This window comes from Papilio xuthus, unplaced genomic scaffold (assembly GCF_000836235.2).
Source record: "Papilio xuthus unplaced genomic scaffold, Pxut_1.1 DF827679.1, whole genome shotgun sequence".
NCBI lineage: Eukaryota > Metazoa > Arthropoda > Insecta > Lepidoptera > Papilionidae > Papilio > Papilio xuthus.
In genome coordinates this window covers 4,305,031-4,325,974 of record NW_013530970.1, presented here as the reverse complement: position 1 = coordinate 4,325,974, position 20,944 = coordinate 4,305,031, and the positions used below count along the sequence as shown (strand labels likewise).

Sequence of the window (20,944 nt, the reverse complement as noted above, 5' to 3'; positions counted from 1 at the left end):
TTCAAATGCAACACTATTTTTTATATATGAAAAATAAATTAACAATTATAATACGTAACAATTCAGAAAATGTACATTTGAATTTAATTTTAGCATCAATAATGTAAAACAAATTCTAAAAACGTACAAGAAAATATCAACTTAGTAAAATTCAGCTAAATTTTCGATGTATATTTCATGTTATCTTGCAAGTTGCGTTATAAATATATAAATAAGGCTTTTGTTAATCCACATATTAAAAAAAAACTTCCGATTACAATACAATAATAGACAAAAAAAAGAAGATTATATTTGACAAATAATTTTACAACTAAATTTATTGAATTATTTTGACAATTTCAATTTACATGCAAAATTTGCAAGTTTTTTTTTACAATAAGTACATAATAATACAGCTCGTTATTTCCCGCTTTTTACATAATATAGTGTTAAAAAGGCTTAAGAAAAACTTGTTAAAACGTAATTATACAAAAACTGAAGCTTCACAAGTACAAAAAAAAACGAAAAACATAATTTACACAAAAAAACCTACAGGATGTTATCTCACCGAGTCAAATATCTAAAAAAGATGGTAATTTTAGACATAAAAGTACAATATTTTTAAAAAGTAATGTTGCCATATTAAACACATGGTAATAGATATTAACTCGGTATAAAGCTTACAAATACACAGGCATTCAAATACAACAAATCATACATTGCCTTGTCATGATCTTAAAAATAGAACATCTAAAATTACGCCATCTTAAAATTAGAAAAAAAAATCATAATCATAATAATAATACTATAAATTTAAACTATAATACTTGCCATCTAGAGTGAGATGGCATAACTCCATCTGTCAAATGTCAAATATGACATGACTAGCTGTCAAAGGATCACTGAAACTGTCAGACGGTAAGACTTAATTGTTAATAGCGACCATTTTTAAAATAAAATTGCTATCATGTTTTACAGAAAACTATCTCGAAGTTAATAAGAAATTATAATAAATATTGAAGTTAGAGAACATTACAAGAAATATTAATAGAGAATTATCTAAATAAAAAAAATCTTTATAAAACTAGATAGATATTGTTGTTAAATATTGAGCCAGCAAAGGTTAAGCATATTTATCTATATTATAAAAGCATTGAAATATCAAACTCACACAAGTCTGATTTATTTTGCCTATGGTATATTTTAACAAAAATTCATATGTTAAAAATACCATAGGGTTACCACTGCAGAAATTTCTGATGTGCAGTGGCAACACAGTTAACGAATTAATTCTTTTCAAAGCAAAAAATTAATATATGTAGTTGTATATTTTTTTTATACTTAATATTTCAAACTTTTAATTAGTATGTGTTTCTTGTATATTATAAGATGACTTCAATAAACAGTTTCAAGAGTATATTTAATTAAATTTATTTAATATTGAGCCTTAATAATTTCATCGAATATATTAAAAATTAATGTTACATACTGTATAAATAATCATCTTATAAGATACATTGGTTCTCTTACAAATATGTAGCTTAAAAATCTTGATTTAAATAACAAACTATTGAAACTTAATCTCTACATTATGAGAAAAAAAAACCGTTAATAATATTTTATAAATAAAGCAAAATATGAAATTGACTAAGATTTTTAAAACTTTCATAGCACAAAATTTTCAAATGAAAAGCTAAATGCAAAAACATACATCACCAACTAATTCAAAACGATTTTTTTTTAATTTTGTGACACACGTCAAAAAGTTTTACTTTGACTGTTCGCAAATTCAACTGTCAAACTTGACGTAAATTGGCGACGGCACTACGGTTTAAATAGGTAGGTGAATTCCCGCCATTTTATAGAAAATGTTGGTCCGAAAACAAATGAAAATTAATAAATTACGTCAAAATCGTTCGCGTTTAAACTTTTTGTCATTTAGGCAGTTATATTAAGGCACGTGTTATATCACTCAGACTATAGAATTATGTACAAAACCTAATATAAATAAATATATCGTAGAGGGCTGTCAGGAAAGTTTTGAGGTTATTTTTTATAAATATTTAAATACAAAACAAATTTTAAATCCACTTTATTTGCTTGTTATATTAATTACTTGTTTTAAGATTGTTAGTTATTTTAAATTAATTTTTGTGACAGACCTCAAAGACATTAAATGAAAATTCAATAAATTTTTCTTTTTTTCTTAGTCATAGATATTGTTAAAAATGTATTGATTTTGTTAAGTAAAAATAATTACCGTTGTATTATAAAAATATCGTTTGTAATTCCAGCACCAGAAAAAACTTTAGCATTTTAAAAATGTATATCAAAAAGTGTGTAACAGAGTTTTTTTTGAATAATTTCTAACTTTAAAGTGTACATGAATATCACTGTTTTATTTGACCAATTGTTTTAAAGTAGGATAGTAATTAATTTTCACTAAAATCCCTGTTGACTATATCATAGATTAAAATAGTTTTTTTTTAATTTTTTTATAAACAAGTAACTTTTTACATATGATTAATATAGATATTGAGGGATATACCATAAATCAATATTGCATTGACAAAATATATTTTATATTCTATTAAAAAAATGTATTCTTATTTTAATGACTTCGATTAATATTAACTAAATTTAACAGATTGAGTTTTACACAAACGATTGACAGTTTAGCGGATGACAGTTTACATGTATTGCCATATATAAGATATTAAATTTAATTAGAAATAGCAACACTCTACTGTCAAATGTATAAGCAACCGATCGGAAGACACTTTTCACGACAACAAATAACAAAATGCATATAAAACTGAATGAGCTTTTTAGTAAACTGAAAATATTTTAGAATATATTTTGACAAAACATTTCATTAGTTTATAATCTGACAAGTCAATAAATGCATCGATTATTTACCTGTGTCTATGGTATACAAATTGTCTATTGCTGTCATGAACAGAGAGTCTATGGTACCTCAGACCTCATCGGGGGCCATAGTTTCAGGGACGGGTGTGTCGTGGTTATGTTCCGGCAGCGGGGAGGGCTCAGGTGGTGGCGGGCTCAGTATCGCCGCTTTGGCAGCCGCTTCAAGCGCTCTGATGCGGTTCTCTTGCTTTACGATCACTGATTTCAGTTTACGTATCTCTTCTACCAAATCTGACAGCTGTTTCTCCTGGAATTTATCATGATTTTTTTCGTTTAATAATAAATTCGTTGAGAGTTAATATTTATCTATAAATTAAAATATAGACTAGTTAAAACCAGAACAGTTTTTATTACGTTTGTAACAAGTTCTAAAAGAACTAAATAGTAAGCTGAAGAAATTAAAAGTAACAGATGTTTAAAGACCGATTTCTGAGATCGTGGTTTTTAAAGACTGATCTCCATAAATGGTTAGGTCATTGCTTGGAAATGACAGCTGTTCCTGACAGTTAATTCTATCTCTATTATTAGTTAGTCAGCGAAAAAAAACATACTTCAAATAGGCACAAAATAACACGATTTATAGCCTGTCCATGTATAGAGTGTTTATAGATGCTAGTTGGCTGAATCTATGAAATTCCTTTGCCTTTTATTTTTGCAAAAAGTATACTATAAAACTTACAATAGCAGCAGTAACAGCGGGCGGTGGTGTAGCAGAAGCGGGAGTGCCAGCTTGACTGTCGTCTCGCTTCTGCGCGGGGGTGGGAGAGCGGTCCTTGTCTTTCTCTCTCTCTTTCTCCCTGTCTTTGCCGGTGGCGAGCGCGTTGCTTCTCTTGTTGACGGTGAGCTGCTGCGCGCGGCCCGACACGTAGCCGCCCTGTACCACGACCGCACGTTCCTGGAGCGAGGTCAGGGGAACCCCTTACCCTTTAGTGACTGTTCTGACATTCCTGTCGGCTTCGATTCTTATTACGGGGACGGTACTATTTTTTTTAATTTTTACTGTTTTTAATCAAAGGATACTCTAGTGGTTGATGTGACACATTACTTTGATATTACTTATCTGTGATTAGTTTAAGTCAATTTTTTTTTAAATATGTAAAAAAAAACATTTTTTGTAAATTTTTAAATTATTATTAAATATTTAGTGTTAAACAAAAAAAATTTTCTTCAATTTTTTTTAAACTTGAATTAATATTCCCCAATGCAACAAAAATCATCCGACTATATAAAAAATTATTGGATATATTTGTTACAACACACAGGGTTTGTTAGTTACAACAACAAAACACGTAGAAATCAAGTCAGATGAGAGAAAAAATGGCGAAAGTAATGTGTTAGAAAGAGAAAGCCAACAAAATCGTCAAAACATCGCTAAATTTTTCAACTCCAGGAATTAAGATTTGCACACATTATGTAAAACACATTTAGTATGATACCAAATTAAAAGTAAAAAAATCGAATTAATAAACTTATAACATCAATCATAGACAAAAAATGCAAGTTAAATTTGTCTATGAATGATAAAACTAGAATTTCTATTACCTTAGTCATAATTAAATTAGAAAAAAAAACTTTAAAAATTCTCTTGGTCACAAGCTTTATTAGTTTCCAAAATCCATGCTTTGGTTTAACAAACACACTCGAATATACAAAAGCAAATATCTGTAAATTCAACACATCTGTTAAAAAAACAAATTGCAGAATAAGCCAAAAAATGTATACCTTCAGCGACATGGTGCATGGCTCCGCGTCCTCTCCCGCCAGCCATTCATCCGCAGTAAGACTGGCTTCATCACTCAATGTGTCCGGGTACAAATCTTCTTGGAACAACTCGGACTTACGCGGCACTGTCATTGATACCACCTGGGTGTGTTAGAGAGAGATAAATAATTAGAATTACATGTGATAGAAAGAGATAGCTACTGTTTCCACTTGTATACGAGGAATAAGTGAGATTTTTTGGGCAATTTTTTTATTTTAAAATTACATATGGATTTTTTTTCTGTTTTATTATACTGAAACAACGTTAAAAGCAATAATTTTCAGTAATCTTAGGCTTAATTAGGGCAGTTATTGAAATCTATACTAATATATAGACAAAAGATTTGATTGTTTGTATGAAGGTACGAATTAAAAAAAATCTTTCACGAAAAAAAAAGAAGCTGCACGATACCAGAGTAGGCTATATTTATTGTTATAGTTTTTTTTAATTTCGCACAGACAAAGTCTCAACTGCTAGTCAAATATATTGTTTTTTTTTTAATTTTATCAAATATATATATATATATTTTTTTAGTTTTATAAATCTCACCTGACACAATCCAGAGTTATTCAGACGATAGAACTTGGCAATTTCACATGTAGCCACGTCACAGCCGCGCTTAGGCATCATACCAATACCTTTAAAATAAAAAAAAAATAAAAAATCGCTCGTAAAAATAAATTTTCCCTTATATTATGATTTTATTTACCTCTCTGAGGATCCGGAGTCTGGAAGGTGTTGATGTAATGAACGAACGGAGGCTCCGGCGTCACCTGGTGCAGAAGTAGTGCGTAAAATAAAAAATACAATAACAGACTATTAAAAAACGATTAAAACCTGTTTTTTTATCTATTTAATTATAAAACATATTAAACATTAATTACCTCACGATATAAAGTGACATCTTTTATTTTTTAAATATTTTTTTATGTAAAAACAACAATAATACATTTTTTCTAAGTTGTGCAAATGTTTGGATGTATGGATGGATATTAGTTGGAAGGTATCTCCAGAACGGTTGAACGAATCTTGTTGAAATTTGGCATATATGTAGAACATAGTCTGGAAGAACACAAAAGCTACTATTGTTTTTTAATTTCGCACGAACGAAGTCGCGGACAACTATTTTTTTAAAATTAAAAAAAAAAATCTCCAACTACCTACAATTACAACTGACACAGTCGAGTTCTAAATACAAATAAACTAGATATTTTTAATTGATTTCTTATATAAACAAGATATATATGACCTTAGTATATCATATAGCGTATGCCCTTGCGATATGCTGAACTGAACATAAGATCAGTTACAATAGTTAAGAGATAGTAACTAATGAACGCAGTAATCTATCTGAAACTATTTTTTCTTATCTGAGATATTTTAATTTACATTTTTAAAACTACTAGTTGTCGCCTGCGACTCCGTCCGCGCGGGATTATATAGTTTAGTAGCTTATGTAGTCTTCAAGACTAAGTTTTGTATCTATTGAGCAAATTTTAGCTTAATCCAAGGAGCCGTTCGTTCGCGTTTATAGGTAAGAAATAAGATTTGCTTCAAATGTAATTTTTTTTTATTTGACATACATGTAGAACATAGTTTCCAAGAACACATAGGCTAGTACACCAAAGAATTACTAAGCGTGGATTTCCGAGACCTAAATCTCCGTTTAAAACATATGATCTCTGTTTTATCAAAGATGACAAGGATGACGATATATTTCTTACAGAGAATCTGGCCTCAGAAACCAACGGTAAATACTGTTAGGAAGAAAATCCGACATTGTGTCCGTGTATCGGCGCAACACTAGCCTTACTAAAATGTCGTTTATGTCCCCTCACTAATCATTCTGACACTTGACTTTGTAATGAAAGCGCGTTATTCGAGGCAAAGGATTCAAAGTAATTATAATAGTTCTAAGATTAATTTAACAGTGGTAGAGTCTGCTTTAACATCTTCGCACGAATCGGCCCGGCCCGCCCGGTGAAATACCACGACCACACAGAAGACAGGCGTCAAGTGGAAGCAATTCCGCGTAGTCTGATGAGTGTGCGTCCCGGAGGCCTTATTTAGTCCTCTTTCACTTCCCACCCTTTTTCTTATAAGGGAAGGTTGGGAAGTGGAAGTGGACTTTCCGGATGAGAGGATGCATGGAAAGGGAAAATATTTTATTTCTGTGCATCCTCTTCTCCGTTGATTAAAGGTAGGCAACGCATATGCAATTACGTATGTCTATGGGCAACGGTCACTTCGCTATTTCAGCGATTTCAGGTGGCCGCTCGCTCGTTTGCCATCTTATGAAATAAAAAAAAAATGTCTAAAAATACTTACCTCAAAGTAACGTATAACAGAGTCACCCTTGCCGCACAGATATATCAGATTTGTATCAGGATCATAGAGAGGGAACATGACACCATTGCTGGTGTCAATCTCCACAGTAACAATCGGCTCGCCGAGCGCGTCCGGCGTGCGCAGTGTGTACTGACGCTCAGACATGCGGCTGAATCTGTTCATATACAACAAAAACACCAATGTATCAACTACAGGTTATCACTCCTTCTCTGTTACTCATATATACCTCTCTTTCTTACAATTTCAAAATTTTTCGTATTTAAAAAGGGAATCCTCAATTCGTATGCATTTTTGTATGAGACCCCATAACTTAGCTCCTAATGACCCGATTTTGATATTTCTTTTTTTATTAAAAAGATAGTACTTGCAGGTAGGTCCCAGTTATTTGTTAATTTAGAAAACTTAAAAACTAACTACTTAAGTAGATTATATATCTCCTACTACTCTATTTATATTTTGGCGCTTGTTCGATAACAGTAGTTATCAAACGAACTACATGTTTTGTATCGTATTCAAATTCTAGATGCAAGATTTATCGTGGGTTTCTGACACCAAAATTTTTGTTAAAAACTTGTTACCGCCGTTTTGTCAAAGACAAAGACTTGGATTTTTATAGTGATTTTAGTTTGAGACACCCACGGTTAATCTAGTGATATATTACTTATATTTTGTGGGAAAAAGACTCACCCAGTTGTAAATACCAAGCCATGTTTGAGGAATATGGCGCGTGAGGCTTTGCTACCTTCATGAGCTATCGCTTCCGCCTCCACTTCGCCCTTGCGCGGGTCTATTATCCTGAAAATATATATTGTTAATTAGTGTTAATCTGTATAACAATAATATCGCCATAGCATTTTCACCTTCATCATCATCAGCTCACTATACGTCCGAAGGGCTCGGAGCCTACCCTAATTTAGGGGTGATAAGGCTATAGTCAACCATACTAGCCTAAGGTGGGTTGAATTTTTTCGCAGAGATGTTCATGCCATTTCACTAAAGACAAAGTCGTTATATACCTGATCTTCTTGTCGCGGCAGGTGGTCAGCAGCTTGGATCCGGTCCAGTTCCAGCAGGCGGAGTATATGAGGTCAGGGTGACAGTCGAGGCTCAGCAGCACCTCACCAGTGCCAACATTCCATATCGCGATCTAATAAAAGTCATGTTTATTTTACCTAATACAATGACTATAACAAAATATTTGGTCATTGTTAGCTGTCGCACGCGACTCCGTCCGCGCGTAATTAAAAAAAATCGAATTTTTCTCACATTCTAAACCTTCTCTAGACCTCCACGAACAAATCAAGACCAAGATAAGATAAATCCGTTCGGACATTCTCGAGTTTTAACGAGACTAACGAACAGCAACTGATTTTTATATATATAGATTAGTAGTACTTAGTACTAGTATTGTTCAGATTAGACTTCTAACAGATTAAAAACTTACCTGGTTATCAGAACCAGCAGTTAGGAGTACATTCTGAGCGGTGGGATGCCACAACACGAGCCCCACTCTGCGCTGATGGTACACCAAGTCGACCACGGGCTCGGTAAGCGTCCTTGATATACCACCGTCTGGGATCTGCCACACCTGAGAACAGAACGAAGTGTCAGATAATGAAAATTCACTAAGAATCTATAGCATCTATTCTTAATTGAAATATGTATATAAGTAAATAATAGTAATAAGCAATGTAAGGTATTTGAATGTTACATTTTTTTACTAGATGGCGCCTACATAAAAAATGATAGCAATGTTTAACTTATAGTAAAAGAATACGTTAGCAGACTATTATAAGGAGAAGTAGACAAATGCTGAAGAAGATAGGAAGGGATTTCATACTAAAGTCAGTATAAGGTAACTGGGAAATAAACTCCAATTTGTTCAAGGTATGACGTCACGTTACCTTGACAACGCAGTCCTCTGAGCCGCTAGCGATGACATTGTCGTTGTGGGGACACCACGCGATGTCCAGCACCGGACCCTTGTGCCCGCCCACCAATGGGTGGTCCGCTGGTATCCGACCAACCTTCAAACAAATACATGTATATTTAAAAATTGTGTTATTTAAACAAAGATAATAAAATAATACGAAGGATTTAAAAGGGGTAGGGTAGATTGGTATAACATGACTATTCAAAATTCTCACTATGTATATCTTTGTTGCTGACGTAATTTATTTATTTTTTACTGATTAAAAGTAAAAGTATGTGATATTTTTATGATAAAAATATGAAGAAGACACTAGCGGTCGCTGCCGACTCCGCATGCGCGGAATTAAAAAAGACATAATTAGCATATGAGTTCTTTCGGACTATGTTCTATTTGTATGTTTAATTTCATCGAGATTCGTTCAGACGTTCATCCATCCATAGAAAAATTAGCATTTCTAATATTAGTAAGAAGTAAGATTTAATTTGATTGAAGTAAACATTTTATACCTAATACACTACTCAGCTAATCTATCACTAAGGAGTATTTCAATGAGTAACTCTATCCGTGGAAATATCCGAATTACGTTGAATGTTTTGCATTCCACACAGCTGGAAATGCTGCACCGCTGTTGCTACGCAGGTGTGTCATATCTAAGTATATTCTGACCCGGTTCTGCAACGTTCGACTGTTTATTTTTAATTTACGCGACCGATTCTTGTTATTATGAAACACTAAAGTGTAAAGGTAACATTAGTGACCGAGTTTCCCCAATATACCTTTCCCAATAGGTCACTGTACACGAGGACCTGACTTCGAATGACCTGAGGTCTTATAATTTTGTGACGTCATTTCTCTCAAATTAAATACCTAGTCACAATACACAAGACAATAATAGCTTTGTGCCAAAAATCTTATAAGTTAAGTTTTAATTTCGATATGCCAAATTATTTGGCCATTATTAAACATTAAATAGGGTAGGAATAACACGTCTGTGGCTTTTGTAATTTTCTAATTAAAAAGCACGAGAACTTCTGCTTGTAAGAACGTTAACATAACAATTTTAAAATCGATGAATTATCCATTAGCATCAAACATTTGATCCAATAGTTGGCGTCAAACAATATCCAATGTGCCAATGTTGGATAAAATTGGAATGTTTATTTGTAATAGTATAAGAATAGTTTTATTTGTTTTTTTTTCTACAAAAACTAGTAACATTCTGTTACCAAACAAACATTGATTACAAAATGAACAGTAATATTTATCCGTCTTACTATCTTATATATAAAATTCTCGTGTCACAATTTTCGTTCCCATACTCCTCCGATACGCCTTGACTGATTCTCATGAAATTTTGTGAGCATATTGAGTAGGTCTGAGAATCGCCCAACATCTATTTTTAATCACGCGCGGACGGAGTCGCGGGCGACAGCTAGTAATATTATAAATGCGAATGTTCGAATGTTTGTTTGAAAGTATCTGCGGAACAGCTCAACAGATCTTGATTAAATTTGGCAGAAATGTAGAACATAGTCTGGAAGAACACATAGACTACATACTTAAGTTTTTTTATTTCAGGGCGGATGGGGTCACGGGTAACAGCTAGTATTTTATAAATGTTTTTTCCTTCTTTAATAATAGACTATGTTCTTTTATAATTTACTCGTAATTATTTATAATAATTAATTTAATGACTGGAATAGATCGTATCATTTATAAATCAGACAGCAAGTTTTTTTGGCAATGCCAGAGAAACGTTTCGCATAGAACTTTCAAGTGAAAGTTGTTAGTATAATTAGACGGAGCGCATAATTACCTAGCGATTGTACATATTTTGGCGCAGTATTTCTGGCCAGTAATACATGTAGGTCGAAATAATTATTACTCAAAAATTAAAAAAAAACAATATCATCCCAAAGGACTTGCTCAGTGTATCTAACAAGATTCATTATGAAACCGCGCGAGTCTGTCTCGCTTTCACGCGAAAACTACTGAACCGATTTAAATGAAATTTGGTACACAGATAATCCAAAGGCTGAGAAAGGACACGCGAACAAAATCGCGAGCACTGCTAGTAGACAATAAATAGGTAATGTAAGGAAGAAAATCCGGAAACGAGCCAGTGTATTAACCCAACACTGGCCTTACTAAAATGTCGACGTTTGTGTCTCACATTCATTTTGACACAGGACTTTGTAACAAAAGCACGTCATTCGCGCTTGCTCGATTGTAATTAATAATGTCTTTAAGAAATATTGTATAATATAAAAAAAAAACTTAATTTTAAATCCGAATTTGCAAGCTTAAAAAATAATATTTACGTTAATATTTTTATTTAAATCAGTGCTTATCATATTTTACCGTCACCTTATAACATCTCCGTATAAAATTGTACGACTCATAAAGCTTGTTAAATAATGATTGTTTACTGTTATTTATTTAAAGAACATAAGCTATTTACGACCATCGTCGGAAGAAGACCTAAGTGTAACAAATTGAGACTACGTGACACACAAATAGCTCAAATCAAGAGCAGTTGATACTGATATTCGCCCACGGACTATAATTTGTATAAAAATTCCATCTTAAACGTCCTACAGATAATTATATCATAGTGGTCTACCTAAAAAAAGACAAAAACTATAGCAAATGTTCTTAACAGCCGCACTTACAGTTTTAACTCATTAATTAAACAGTCTCTTAGTGTTTAATCTTCTTATATATAAAATTCTCGTGTCACAATTTTCGTTCCCATACTAATCCGAAACGGCTTGACCGATCTTATGAAATTTTGTGAGCATATCGAGTAGGTCTGAGAATCGGCCAACATCATTTTTTCATTCACCTAAATGTTAAGGGTATTCCACTTCAATTTTTTTTTTAGACAATCACGCGGACTGAGTGGCGTGTAACAGCTAGTTAAATATAAGTCTTTAATAGAAATGAGAAATTGTAAAAGAACAATTTAAAAATTCTAATCAAAGACTGTTTAAAAACAGACATGTTCTGACTTCAAAAAGAAGGAGGTTACCAATTACAAGGTATTTTTTATGTGTGTCACCGCGTAAGTCCCCCTGGTGCTTCGATTTAGATTTTTTTGTTATTGAAACATTAGTGTCTCTGTATATAACGTAACTATGTATCGTATATGTATTTAGAACTATTCAAAATGAATCCATAGATAATTGCGTTGTCAGCCAGTAAAAAATATAAATGGAATTTCTAATTTTTTTTGGTTGGTTTATAGACCAACAATCATTTGGTCAAACTTATTGATTACCAAATATTTGATCCAACAATCGAGTGCTATAGTTGGCGATGCATGGCGCGACGCCAATTCTCGATTATTACTCCTGCACAATAGCACGTTGCCATTTCAACTTTACCATTTTTATTGCTAAATAGCACTTTACGACAGTTTTGTTAATGGCAACATTTTAAATGTCAATTGAGCGACTTTTATGATAAATATTTTTATTCAATTTCCTATTATGATTAAGCGTAATGGCAAGAGAATAACCGTTGGTTTCGGAAATAAAAATATCTGTATAAAACATATCGCCATCAATGTCATTATTATACAACACAGAGATAATAATATGTTTTAAATCGGTTACTGAAACCCACGGTTAGAAAACTTTTAAAAACAAAACAAAGTAAGAGAGAAAAACGAGGTAAAATAAGCCGCAATAGTTGAAAGGTGACCAAACAAAAGAAAGCATGTCTTTTTGTACGTATTCTGGCAAAGCAGGTCACTGATTCTTTTCCAAACACTAGTGTCAACATAGCAAATGATGAATTACAGCCAATTACGAATTGCGGCGATGACGTGATTAGCCAATTAGAACTGAAATGACACGATCGCGTGTCGCAAATAGACCCAAAATATGTACTATTGCACACTAAAAGGCTATCATTCAAGACAACTTCGTTCGCTTCTTGCACATCTATAAATCTGCAAATATATTTGTCAATTGCGTGTTCCTCTTTTATAAAAAATGGTCGAATCGGTGGCATTTAAATTGTTAATATCTGTTGCCTCTAGATGTTGCTAATACGTTCGCCATCATGACACCTTCATTTGTATATCAGTGCTACTTACCTCTATTCTAATTCCTACATATTTCAATACATCTAATATTAGGTAGTACAGTATCAAAAATTAGGTTATCCATACTTTCATGATGACTAATTATGACCCACTGACTTATTAATACATTTTGATTTAAAACAAACGTTGCGACATGATTAATATTGCAAAACTTGGCATGAGTCTGCACGGCTCGCGTGTCAGAAACCTGAAGAGTATCAACAACGCGGATAATACGTGTTCGTTATTGATGAGACACGCATAGGGCTGCCAACATACAAGAAATGTAAACCCTAATACTGGCCACAAAAAATTAACCTCCTTCGAACCTTACAGGATGACGGAAAATCGTCAGTGACTTGTATCACGCCATTACCGAAAGTCATCGTTGCCAAACTCATATCGAATGGGTGACAACCCTAGACATGGTTGATTTCAACGTGCAGTGTAAGCTAAATTGCACAAATATATTGCACAATATAAATAAAACGTGTGAAAATTATTCAACAGTACCAACAGAAAACATTGTTATAGAAATGCTGACAATGTTTCGTGTCACAGAAAAAGAGGGACATATGAAGACTCGTCGTCTAGTACTACTATCGTAAATTCTTTGCTTGATCTATGATTCAGAAATTTATTTCAAAATTGTATTTCATAGACAAATAGCTGTCGCCCTTGTCTCCTTCCGCGAGGATCAAAAATAAAAATTAATTTGTAGTAAATAGTATCCTATGTGAACATCCATCCATCTAAACATTCGCATTTATAACATTAGTAAGATGTAACCATCTTGGAAAATATGTTTATAAACAGTACATAATTTGAATACGAGTAATATTGACAAAAATCAGTTGAAATCACCAGTACGAAATTTTAAAATACAAAAATAATATTTGTGTACACAACCCATTCAAATGTACTCTTATAAGTTGGTTTATTGTCTTGAAGACAAAAATATCTTATCTTTTTTACTATAAAGATAAGTAATGAAGTAAGAAGTAATAACATACACTCAAAACAAACAAGATCAACATTTTTATCTAAAGAGAAAAAAAATAACCTTCATTCACATCTTGAGATGTCATATTTTACCTATATTTTGTACCACAGATAAGATAAAACGTAACAATATTAAACGGAGATTTTGGTCTCGGAAACCCACGATCAATCTAGAACATGATTACTGTAGGCCATGGTTTACAATATTAATTGTATAATCCTTACATTTTGTAGACTATTAATATGACATTGGTCTTTGGAAAAGGACATACTTAGCAAATTAGTCACGAAGGAAGTCAACGATAAGATATGTGTGTATAAAACATGAAATATGGATGACCTTTGTTCAAAAAAAAAACTCCTAATAACCTACTCTTCTTGGTAATATAAAATCCCTGACTTTATTTAACCTTTACAATTGTTTCTCACTTGTATCGGTCAAGTTCATATTAATGACAACCGATAGATATCAAAAGTGATAGCGACTAGTTGATTTGATCTCTATATTCGCGGTCGCGTTAATCACGGGTTCACAAAAATAATATATGTTTACAGTTTTTGTATCTGCGGAACATTTAACGCAACACCCGCGAATGCGGAGATTTTACTGTACCAAATATGGTTTTATATTGATATTTAATATTCAAAAACCGCCTGATTACGCCAAAATAGCGAAGCAACCGCTGGCCATAGACATCAGCAATTGCATATGCGTTGCCTACCTTTAATCTACGGAGAAGAGGACGCACAGAAATAGAATATTTTCCCTACCTATGGGTCATCTCCTGTCTCATCCTCTTCCCATCTTTTCCTCATAAGAAAGGAGTAGGAAGGGAAATAGGCGTCTGGTCGTCGCCTCATGACACATTTCAAAGATCTAACACAATAATAGTATACTTCTGACAAATGTGGACACAAAATACACAAGCTAACTACATAATAAGTGATAAACACAAGAGTCATTACTAAAATTAGTACCGCCGAAGTATTTAGACTAATTAGTTTTTACTAGAGCTTCTTTGAAAAGATATTTGACAATATTGTCTGATCAATTGGAATGAGAATTAACTAACCAAGACATAAAATGGCTACATATGTAATAGACTTTGTAAGCAAAATTATATCAGCCAAATAAGTTGTTTAGCCATATTAATAATAACCATTTAGAGTTCACTAACGTACCAAGTCACCCTATAACAGAGTATGATATCACATGTCTTGATGTATAAATTGCCAAAAACACACAGATAGTCACAATTATTTAAAACTATGATTAAATGAATCTATATTTATACAATTAGCCATAAATCTTTTTAATAAATCATAGACAAGGAGCGTTGCGCGCGCGGCACCGTGTTCCCGCGCTTTTTCCACGCGTGGGCCGGCCCTCGATCGTCTGCGCGCGAATTATTACTCAACGCAGAGCCAAAATTAAATAAACGTTTGTAAATAAAATATAATAAATCTAATAATAGAGCACGATCACGGATTATTGCTTCGTGAGGTGTTTTTAAATGAGATAAAAACGTCACGAATGACTTGATAAAATCGGATGTCATGTAGTTTATTTTAATTCATATATTTGTAAAAATAGAAAAAGGTACACAATTGTGTAGACAATCTTTTATTTCAAGCGAAAGAAAAATATAGAAGGAAGAGAAAAAGCTTCGCACGTAGAATATCCAAGCCAATAAAAACCAAGAGCATAATCGGGAACGTACTTTTATAATATCAATGTTTACTCTGGACAAAACATACACAGAAGTTCTATATTAAATTATAGACAATTAAACGTAGGTAAACTAAACAAACCCGGATTGACAGATAACAATTATATGTAAATATTTTACGACCACCATTTGATTTCTTCTCTTATCATAATAAGCTAAGTACAAGTTAAATCCGGTAACAATAATATAATGAACCTTATCGTAAATTATAACACATAACTCTCACTTGTTTTGAAGGGATTTATTACTTGGTAGCTGTCGCTTGCGACGCCGACAAGCCATAATTAAGAAACATCTTAATTAGTAGTCTATGTGTTCTTCCAGGCTACTTTCTACATCTATACCAAATTTCAGCTAGATCCATGCAGTCGTTTTTCCATACCTTCTAACAAACATTCATCCATACAAGAAGTAAGATTCGATTTGTGTATTTTGTCAAAATTAAGCCATCCCTGTCTTTATCCTTGACAAAACAGACATAACATTTTGTTTTCAACGGGGATTTTAGTCAGAGAAACCAACGGTTACTGATGCATATAACACGCGTTATACAGCCAGGATATTTTCAGTTGTAGGATGCCTAAGTATACACCGCGCCTTGAAATCTATTTCGGCACACGGCGAGATGTAATTCTACGCAACACTTTATACAGTAATTTACTGAATCTAATGAACTTGACCCACAATAGTTGATCGTCGCAAGGCTCAAGTTTGTGGCTGATAGCTGTTTACCAAAGTTTTCCTTATTACAACAAACAAATTAATTGGAAAACATTGTTTTATCAGCTGTATTACAGAATAACATGTTTTGCAAACAAACTATAAAATGATTAACTATCGCCTGCGACTACGTACGAAATTTAAAAAAAAACTTAATTTGTAGTCTTTGTGTTCTTCCAGACTATGTTCTACATCTATGTCACATTTAAGCGAGATCCATGAGGCTGTTCTATATTTATAGTATACCTTCGAATATTTCTACTATTAAAAAAGAAGATTTAAAAAAAATTGGTATGGACACGCAGATTTTAATGTATTATATTTAAATTTCTCATAATAATTTACGCAATGAGTTAAGGGCATTCTAATATTGTTTTATAAAAGCGTTAAATAATTTATTCGTCCACTACAACGAATAATATCAACCGACACCATTATTCAATGACACGCGTCACCATTAAAATCGATTAAGCTGACTGCAGGTGTCATAGCAGAACGGACATACATAATCATCTATCTATATAAGTAATGAAATTGGAGTGTATGTATGTAACACCGAAAAAAAATTAACATTCGCCAACATGATGTATTTACGTTGCTTTAAGCGTTAAGCGTTATAACATAACGAAAATCAATATTTTTTCTATTTTATTGTGCACGTCCGCAAGGCGGTTTTGGTCTGTAAAATCTTCGGATTTTTTCGCGATTTTGACTGGAAGGCAGCTGATGTATACTACGATATTAAAGGCTAGTTTCTTCTGTGCAGACTTGCGGGCGACTGTTAATCGTGAATATGAAACTAATTACCTACTGAGTCGTAAAATTATTAAGAGATTTGTCATGCTAATTATATAATCTGGTATCCAATTTCTTGATTCATCATAATAACATTACGCTGACAGATGTCATAACATGTTAAGGCTTACATTTACTTGACACTTTCTAGTTTTAATTCCAAGCCACTTAGCTTGTTTAGATAATTTCATTTTTTACTTGCCTGACAGCATTTTAAGGTATTTTTAGATATTTTTACGTAACGTTAATTTACTTTACATTCATCGTTCATTAGTATCATTCATCGAAAATTATAATTTAGTGTGCCCAAAACAATTACTAATTCGTATCATTTGAAATGCATAACCGTCGTTCCACAAAAAGCGCGGGAAAGGAAACACTTAAAAATACCCGGGGGCACCTTCGTTTGCATTCCAATGTAGTAACAACATAAGAATCTCGACAAAAAGTTAGTAAACATTGTTGGTACTTCCATTGTCATCGAGCTATTGTTCCCTATCAGTTGTACAATGCCCTATCACATACGAGGCTTCGTCGCATTGTTCCGCTGTTAAAAAAAAGTTTCCTTCAAATGCATCACAGATAATATATGAACGATTGGGTAATTCGGTACCGGAATACATGACACATTAGCTTCGTTCTATTACTGATAAATGTGAAGATAAAAAAATACCAATGCATTACACATAACAATAACTTTCCTGACAACAAACTCTGATAATGTTTAAACACTTAATTTACGTTCTGAAGGTCGAGATTAGTTTACAGAAAAATAAACAAAACATTCCTAAAAGCTATGTTATATTACTTGTAGCTGTAATAACTCTCGCCGGAGGCTCCGTCCACGCGGAATAAAAAACTTAGCTTATGTGTTCTTCAAGACTTTGTTCTACATCTATGCCAAATTTCATTGAGATTTGTTCAGCCATTCTATCACAACAAACATCCATCCATCCACCCTCTAAACAATCACATTTATAATTTTAGTGACAGAGTAAAAACAGTAAAACATCACCAATTAAATGCTGTTAAATACTAAAATTGTTCACTAAGAATTTGGTACCGTTCATGATACCTACTAACTAACATCCATCCATCCATGAATCCAATCTTTCACATTTATAATATTTGTAAGAACTAAGATTTCATATCAGTCAGGGCCTATAAAAAACATTGTTTTTCAGTTTTAACATTCATTTTGATTGTACTGTCATTATTTTGAGAGCATTGCAACCTCTGATCTCTCTTTACAGATAGGTTGTTACTTCGAAATGATAGCTTTTGCTTTATTCCAACTGAAATATGCCTAATGATGTTATTAATGGCATATTCTATTTCTATTATTAGTTTGAATCATCACCACTATCAACCGTTATTGTCAGTACCAAAATGGCGAATATCAAATAGGCACAAAATACCATGACTTATAGCCTGTCCATATACAGAGGTTAGTGATTGTAATAAAGGGCAAGCAAGTAAGAAATAAAAAGATATTTTAATTCTGTATAAGCATCCAATAGTTCTTTATCGGTTAATTACTCAAGTTTCATGATTCACATTATTAAAGTTCATTCACCAAATATCAACTGACTTGTAGGTATTCAATAACTTTTAAGATTACTAAGAAATAATGATAAAAAGAAAACGTGACTTAGAATAATACATCAAAAAACTGCTTCTCACTGTATGAGGATGTGTAGCGTTATTCATAGTTAAATTATTCTTACATTAAAATAGTCATCCATAATAATTTAACTTTTTACCAATTAAGTTTAGAAAAAAAATGCCAATTTAAGGTTCTATAGTGCAATTTTAAATTTATTTTACTTGTAATATTTACTACTTGTAACTAACAAATACTTCTTCCAAGATTTTCAAATAAGTAGAGTGAAATAGCGGAAATCGTTGATCTACTACTACTGCTATCACACAGACTTTTTAATAAATTCACTAAAACAAATGTTTACACATGTTTATGATTTTAAAAAAATATTTAAATTCAAAACGACAAATTAGTATGCAGTAAATTAAATAAACACAAAAATTATACTTAATAATGTTTGTGGTGACAAATTGTACCCCAAAAATAATTAATATCACATAAATTATGTCAATCAAATCTTAAAGATTTAAAAATAAAGGATTTTCAAATTAGATGAATTACTAAAGTAACTTTGTTTCAGTTTTGCCAATAACCTTTTACATTGAAATAATAGAATTTATTTAAATAATACAAAGTAATTAAAGTTTATGAAATTTTGAATGTCCATGTAGAAACACAAAAACTTGCTATAATATTTCGAATAAAATTTAAAGAATTTAAAATCTTACATACCTTGTTATGTGGTAGAACAATGAAAGCGCCTCCACCAGCAGATTCTACTATGATGGCCAGGAACTTTGGATTCACGGCACAAAAAGTAGAATCCCATGAACTTTTGGACACTCTGATGTTATCGTAACACTGTTCCCTTTTCAGGGCTTGGCCATACACGTGGCGGAATTTAGAACTACGGACCACCCTAAACGACATCTGCAAAACAAAAGTCCTAACGTTTAACAACACCACAAACTAAATTATGAATTATTTAAGTTATCCACCTAAAACATAACCTAAACGCACATATATTTTGACCTATATTGACATTCGTTTAAATAACAATAATATGAACTCACTTTTAAATAAAAGAAGAAATTATAATATTTACACCAAACAGTTCAATGAAAACATTTGAATATAACTCGATATTTAATAGAAAATAAATTTGAGAGCTACTAGGGTTCGAAGGGAGGACGGTTGGGAAAACGAGCGAACTCCATATTTGGTAATGCCTACATCTACTGCATTTGCTGGTACAGTTCTGAACTAAACAACTCAATAAAAGCGTAATGAGCTTTTATTGTAGTTTATAGTGCTTTATTAGGTTTATACATATTTTATAACATAAATATTAAGACTATAAGTAAAATTTTAAATCATATAATTTAAATTTTACAATTATATTAATGAACGCATTTTTTTAAATGTCAAAGATGCAGTAACGACAGCGTTCAAAATTAACGTTCATTTCACACTTTTTCACTTGCCTTGGGATTGGGATTCGCAATAGATATTTTCTTGTCTGAAGAATCAAATGAATTAAAAACTTGTGCATGATAACTGTGACATCTTTCTCTCCCAGCTCTTTTTGATACAGGTGCTCGCCTAGTACCAGGACTAGTAAAACTATTGTGTCTTCGTATTTCCTGAAAAATATTAAATTATAATGTAATATCAAAATAATTTAATTTATAAGACATTATAGATAAAAAGGCGGTAAATTAAATTCCAAATTTTGCAAAACCGTTTTAAAATCATCAAGATTGTATGTATAAACGTAACAGTGGTAAAGGAGCTTTGAAACTTCTTTCATTTTCTGTAAATGTTACGAGAAATATACTATTATACATACTGTACATTACCGAAAAGATAACAATTATTAAGCATGCGGGTACTTACGTTGTCAACGTCCATTTTTTCAGTTTCTTTCATGGTAATATTCATTTAAATCTCACTAAAAATAATTGCATCGGAAGTTAACACGAGTGTATGAAGTTCAAGTGGGTAATTAGGTATTTTAATATACAATAATGTCTTCACTACCTCCAAAAGATTT

At 32.3% G+C, this 20,944-nt stretch overlaps 1 protein-coding gene across 3 annotated transcripts; it reads right to left on the bottom strand.

Annotated features, from left to right (window-relative positions):
• Positions 1-2,477: 2,477 nt before the first annotated feature.
• coro (protein coronin) lies at positions 2,478-20,890 on the bottom strand. Of its 3 annotated transcripts, none has more exons than XM_013312406.1 (13): positions 20,788-20,890; positions 20,376-20,534; positions 19,624-19,821; positions 8,923-9,045; positions 8,463-8,606; positions 8,035-8,165; positions 7,706-7,813; positions 6,998-7,172; positions 5,379-5,442; positions 5,219-5,307; positions 4,630-4,770; positions 3,587-3,802; positions 2,478-3,154 (listed from the first exon to the last, which is right to left on the bottom strand). In XM_013312406.1, exons 1-13 carry the CDS (start codon positions 20,830-20,832, stop codon positions 2,957-2,959), a joined length of 1,791 nt encoding a protein of 596 aa, XP_013167860.1. In that variant the 5' UTR covers positions 20,833-20,890; the 3' UTR covers positions 2,478-2,956. The 3 variants fall into 3 exon arrangements, with proteins under 3 accessions (XP_013167860.1, XP_013167861.1, XP_013167862.1); XM_013312407.1 differs by having other exon boundaries at positions 3,587-3,781; XM_013312408.1 differs by lacking the exons at positions 20,376-20,534; positions 20,788-20,890 and adding an exon at positions 19,965-20,146.
• Positions 20,891-20,944: the final 54 nt, after the last annotated feature.

What these genes read in the sequence shown, in the direction of transcription:
- coro (XM_013312406.1), bottom strand. Translation starts at nt 20,832, where the DNA reads ATGAATATTACCATGAAAGAAACTGAAAAAATGGACGTTGACAAC. An exon ending in TTGTTCTACCACATAACAAG is followed by an intron (nt 9,046 to 19,623) that starts GTATGTAAGATT and finishes ATTTGTTTGAAG; the next exon opens with GTTGGTCGGATACCAGCGGA. An exon ending in ATAACTCTGGATTGTGTCAG is followed by an intron (nt 4,771 to 5,218) that starts GTGAGATTTATA and finishes TAACACACCCAG; the next exon opens with GTGGTATCAATGACAGTGCC.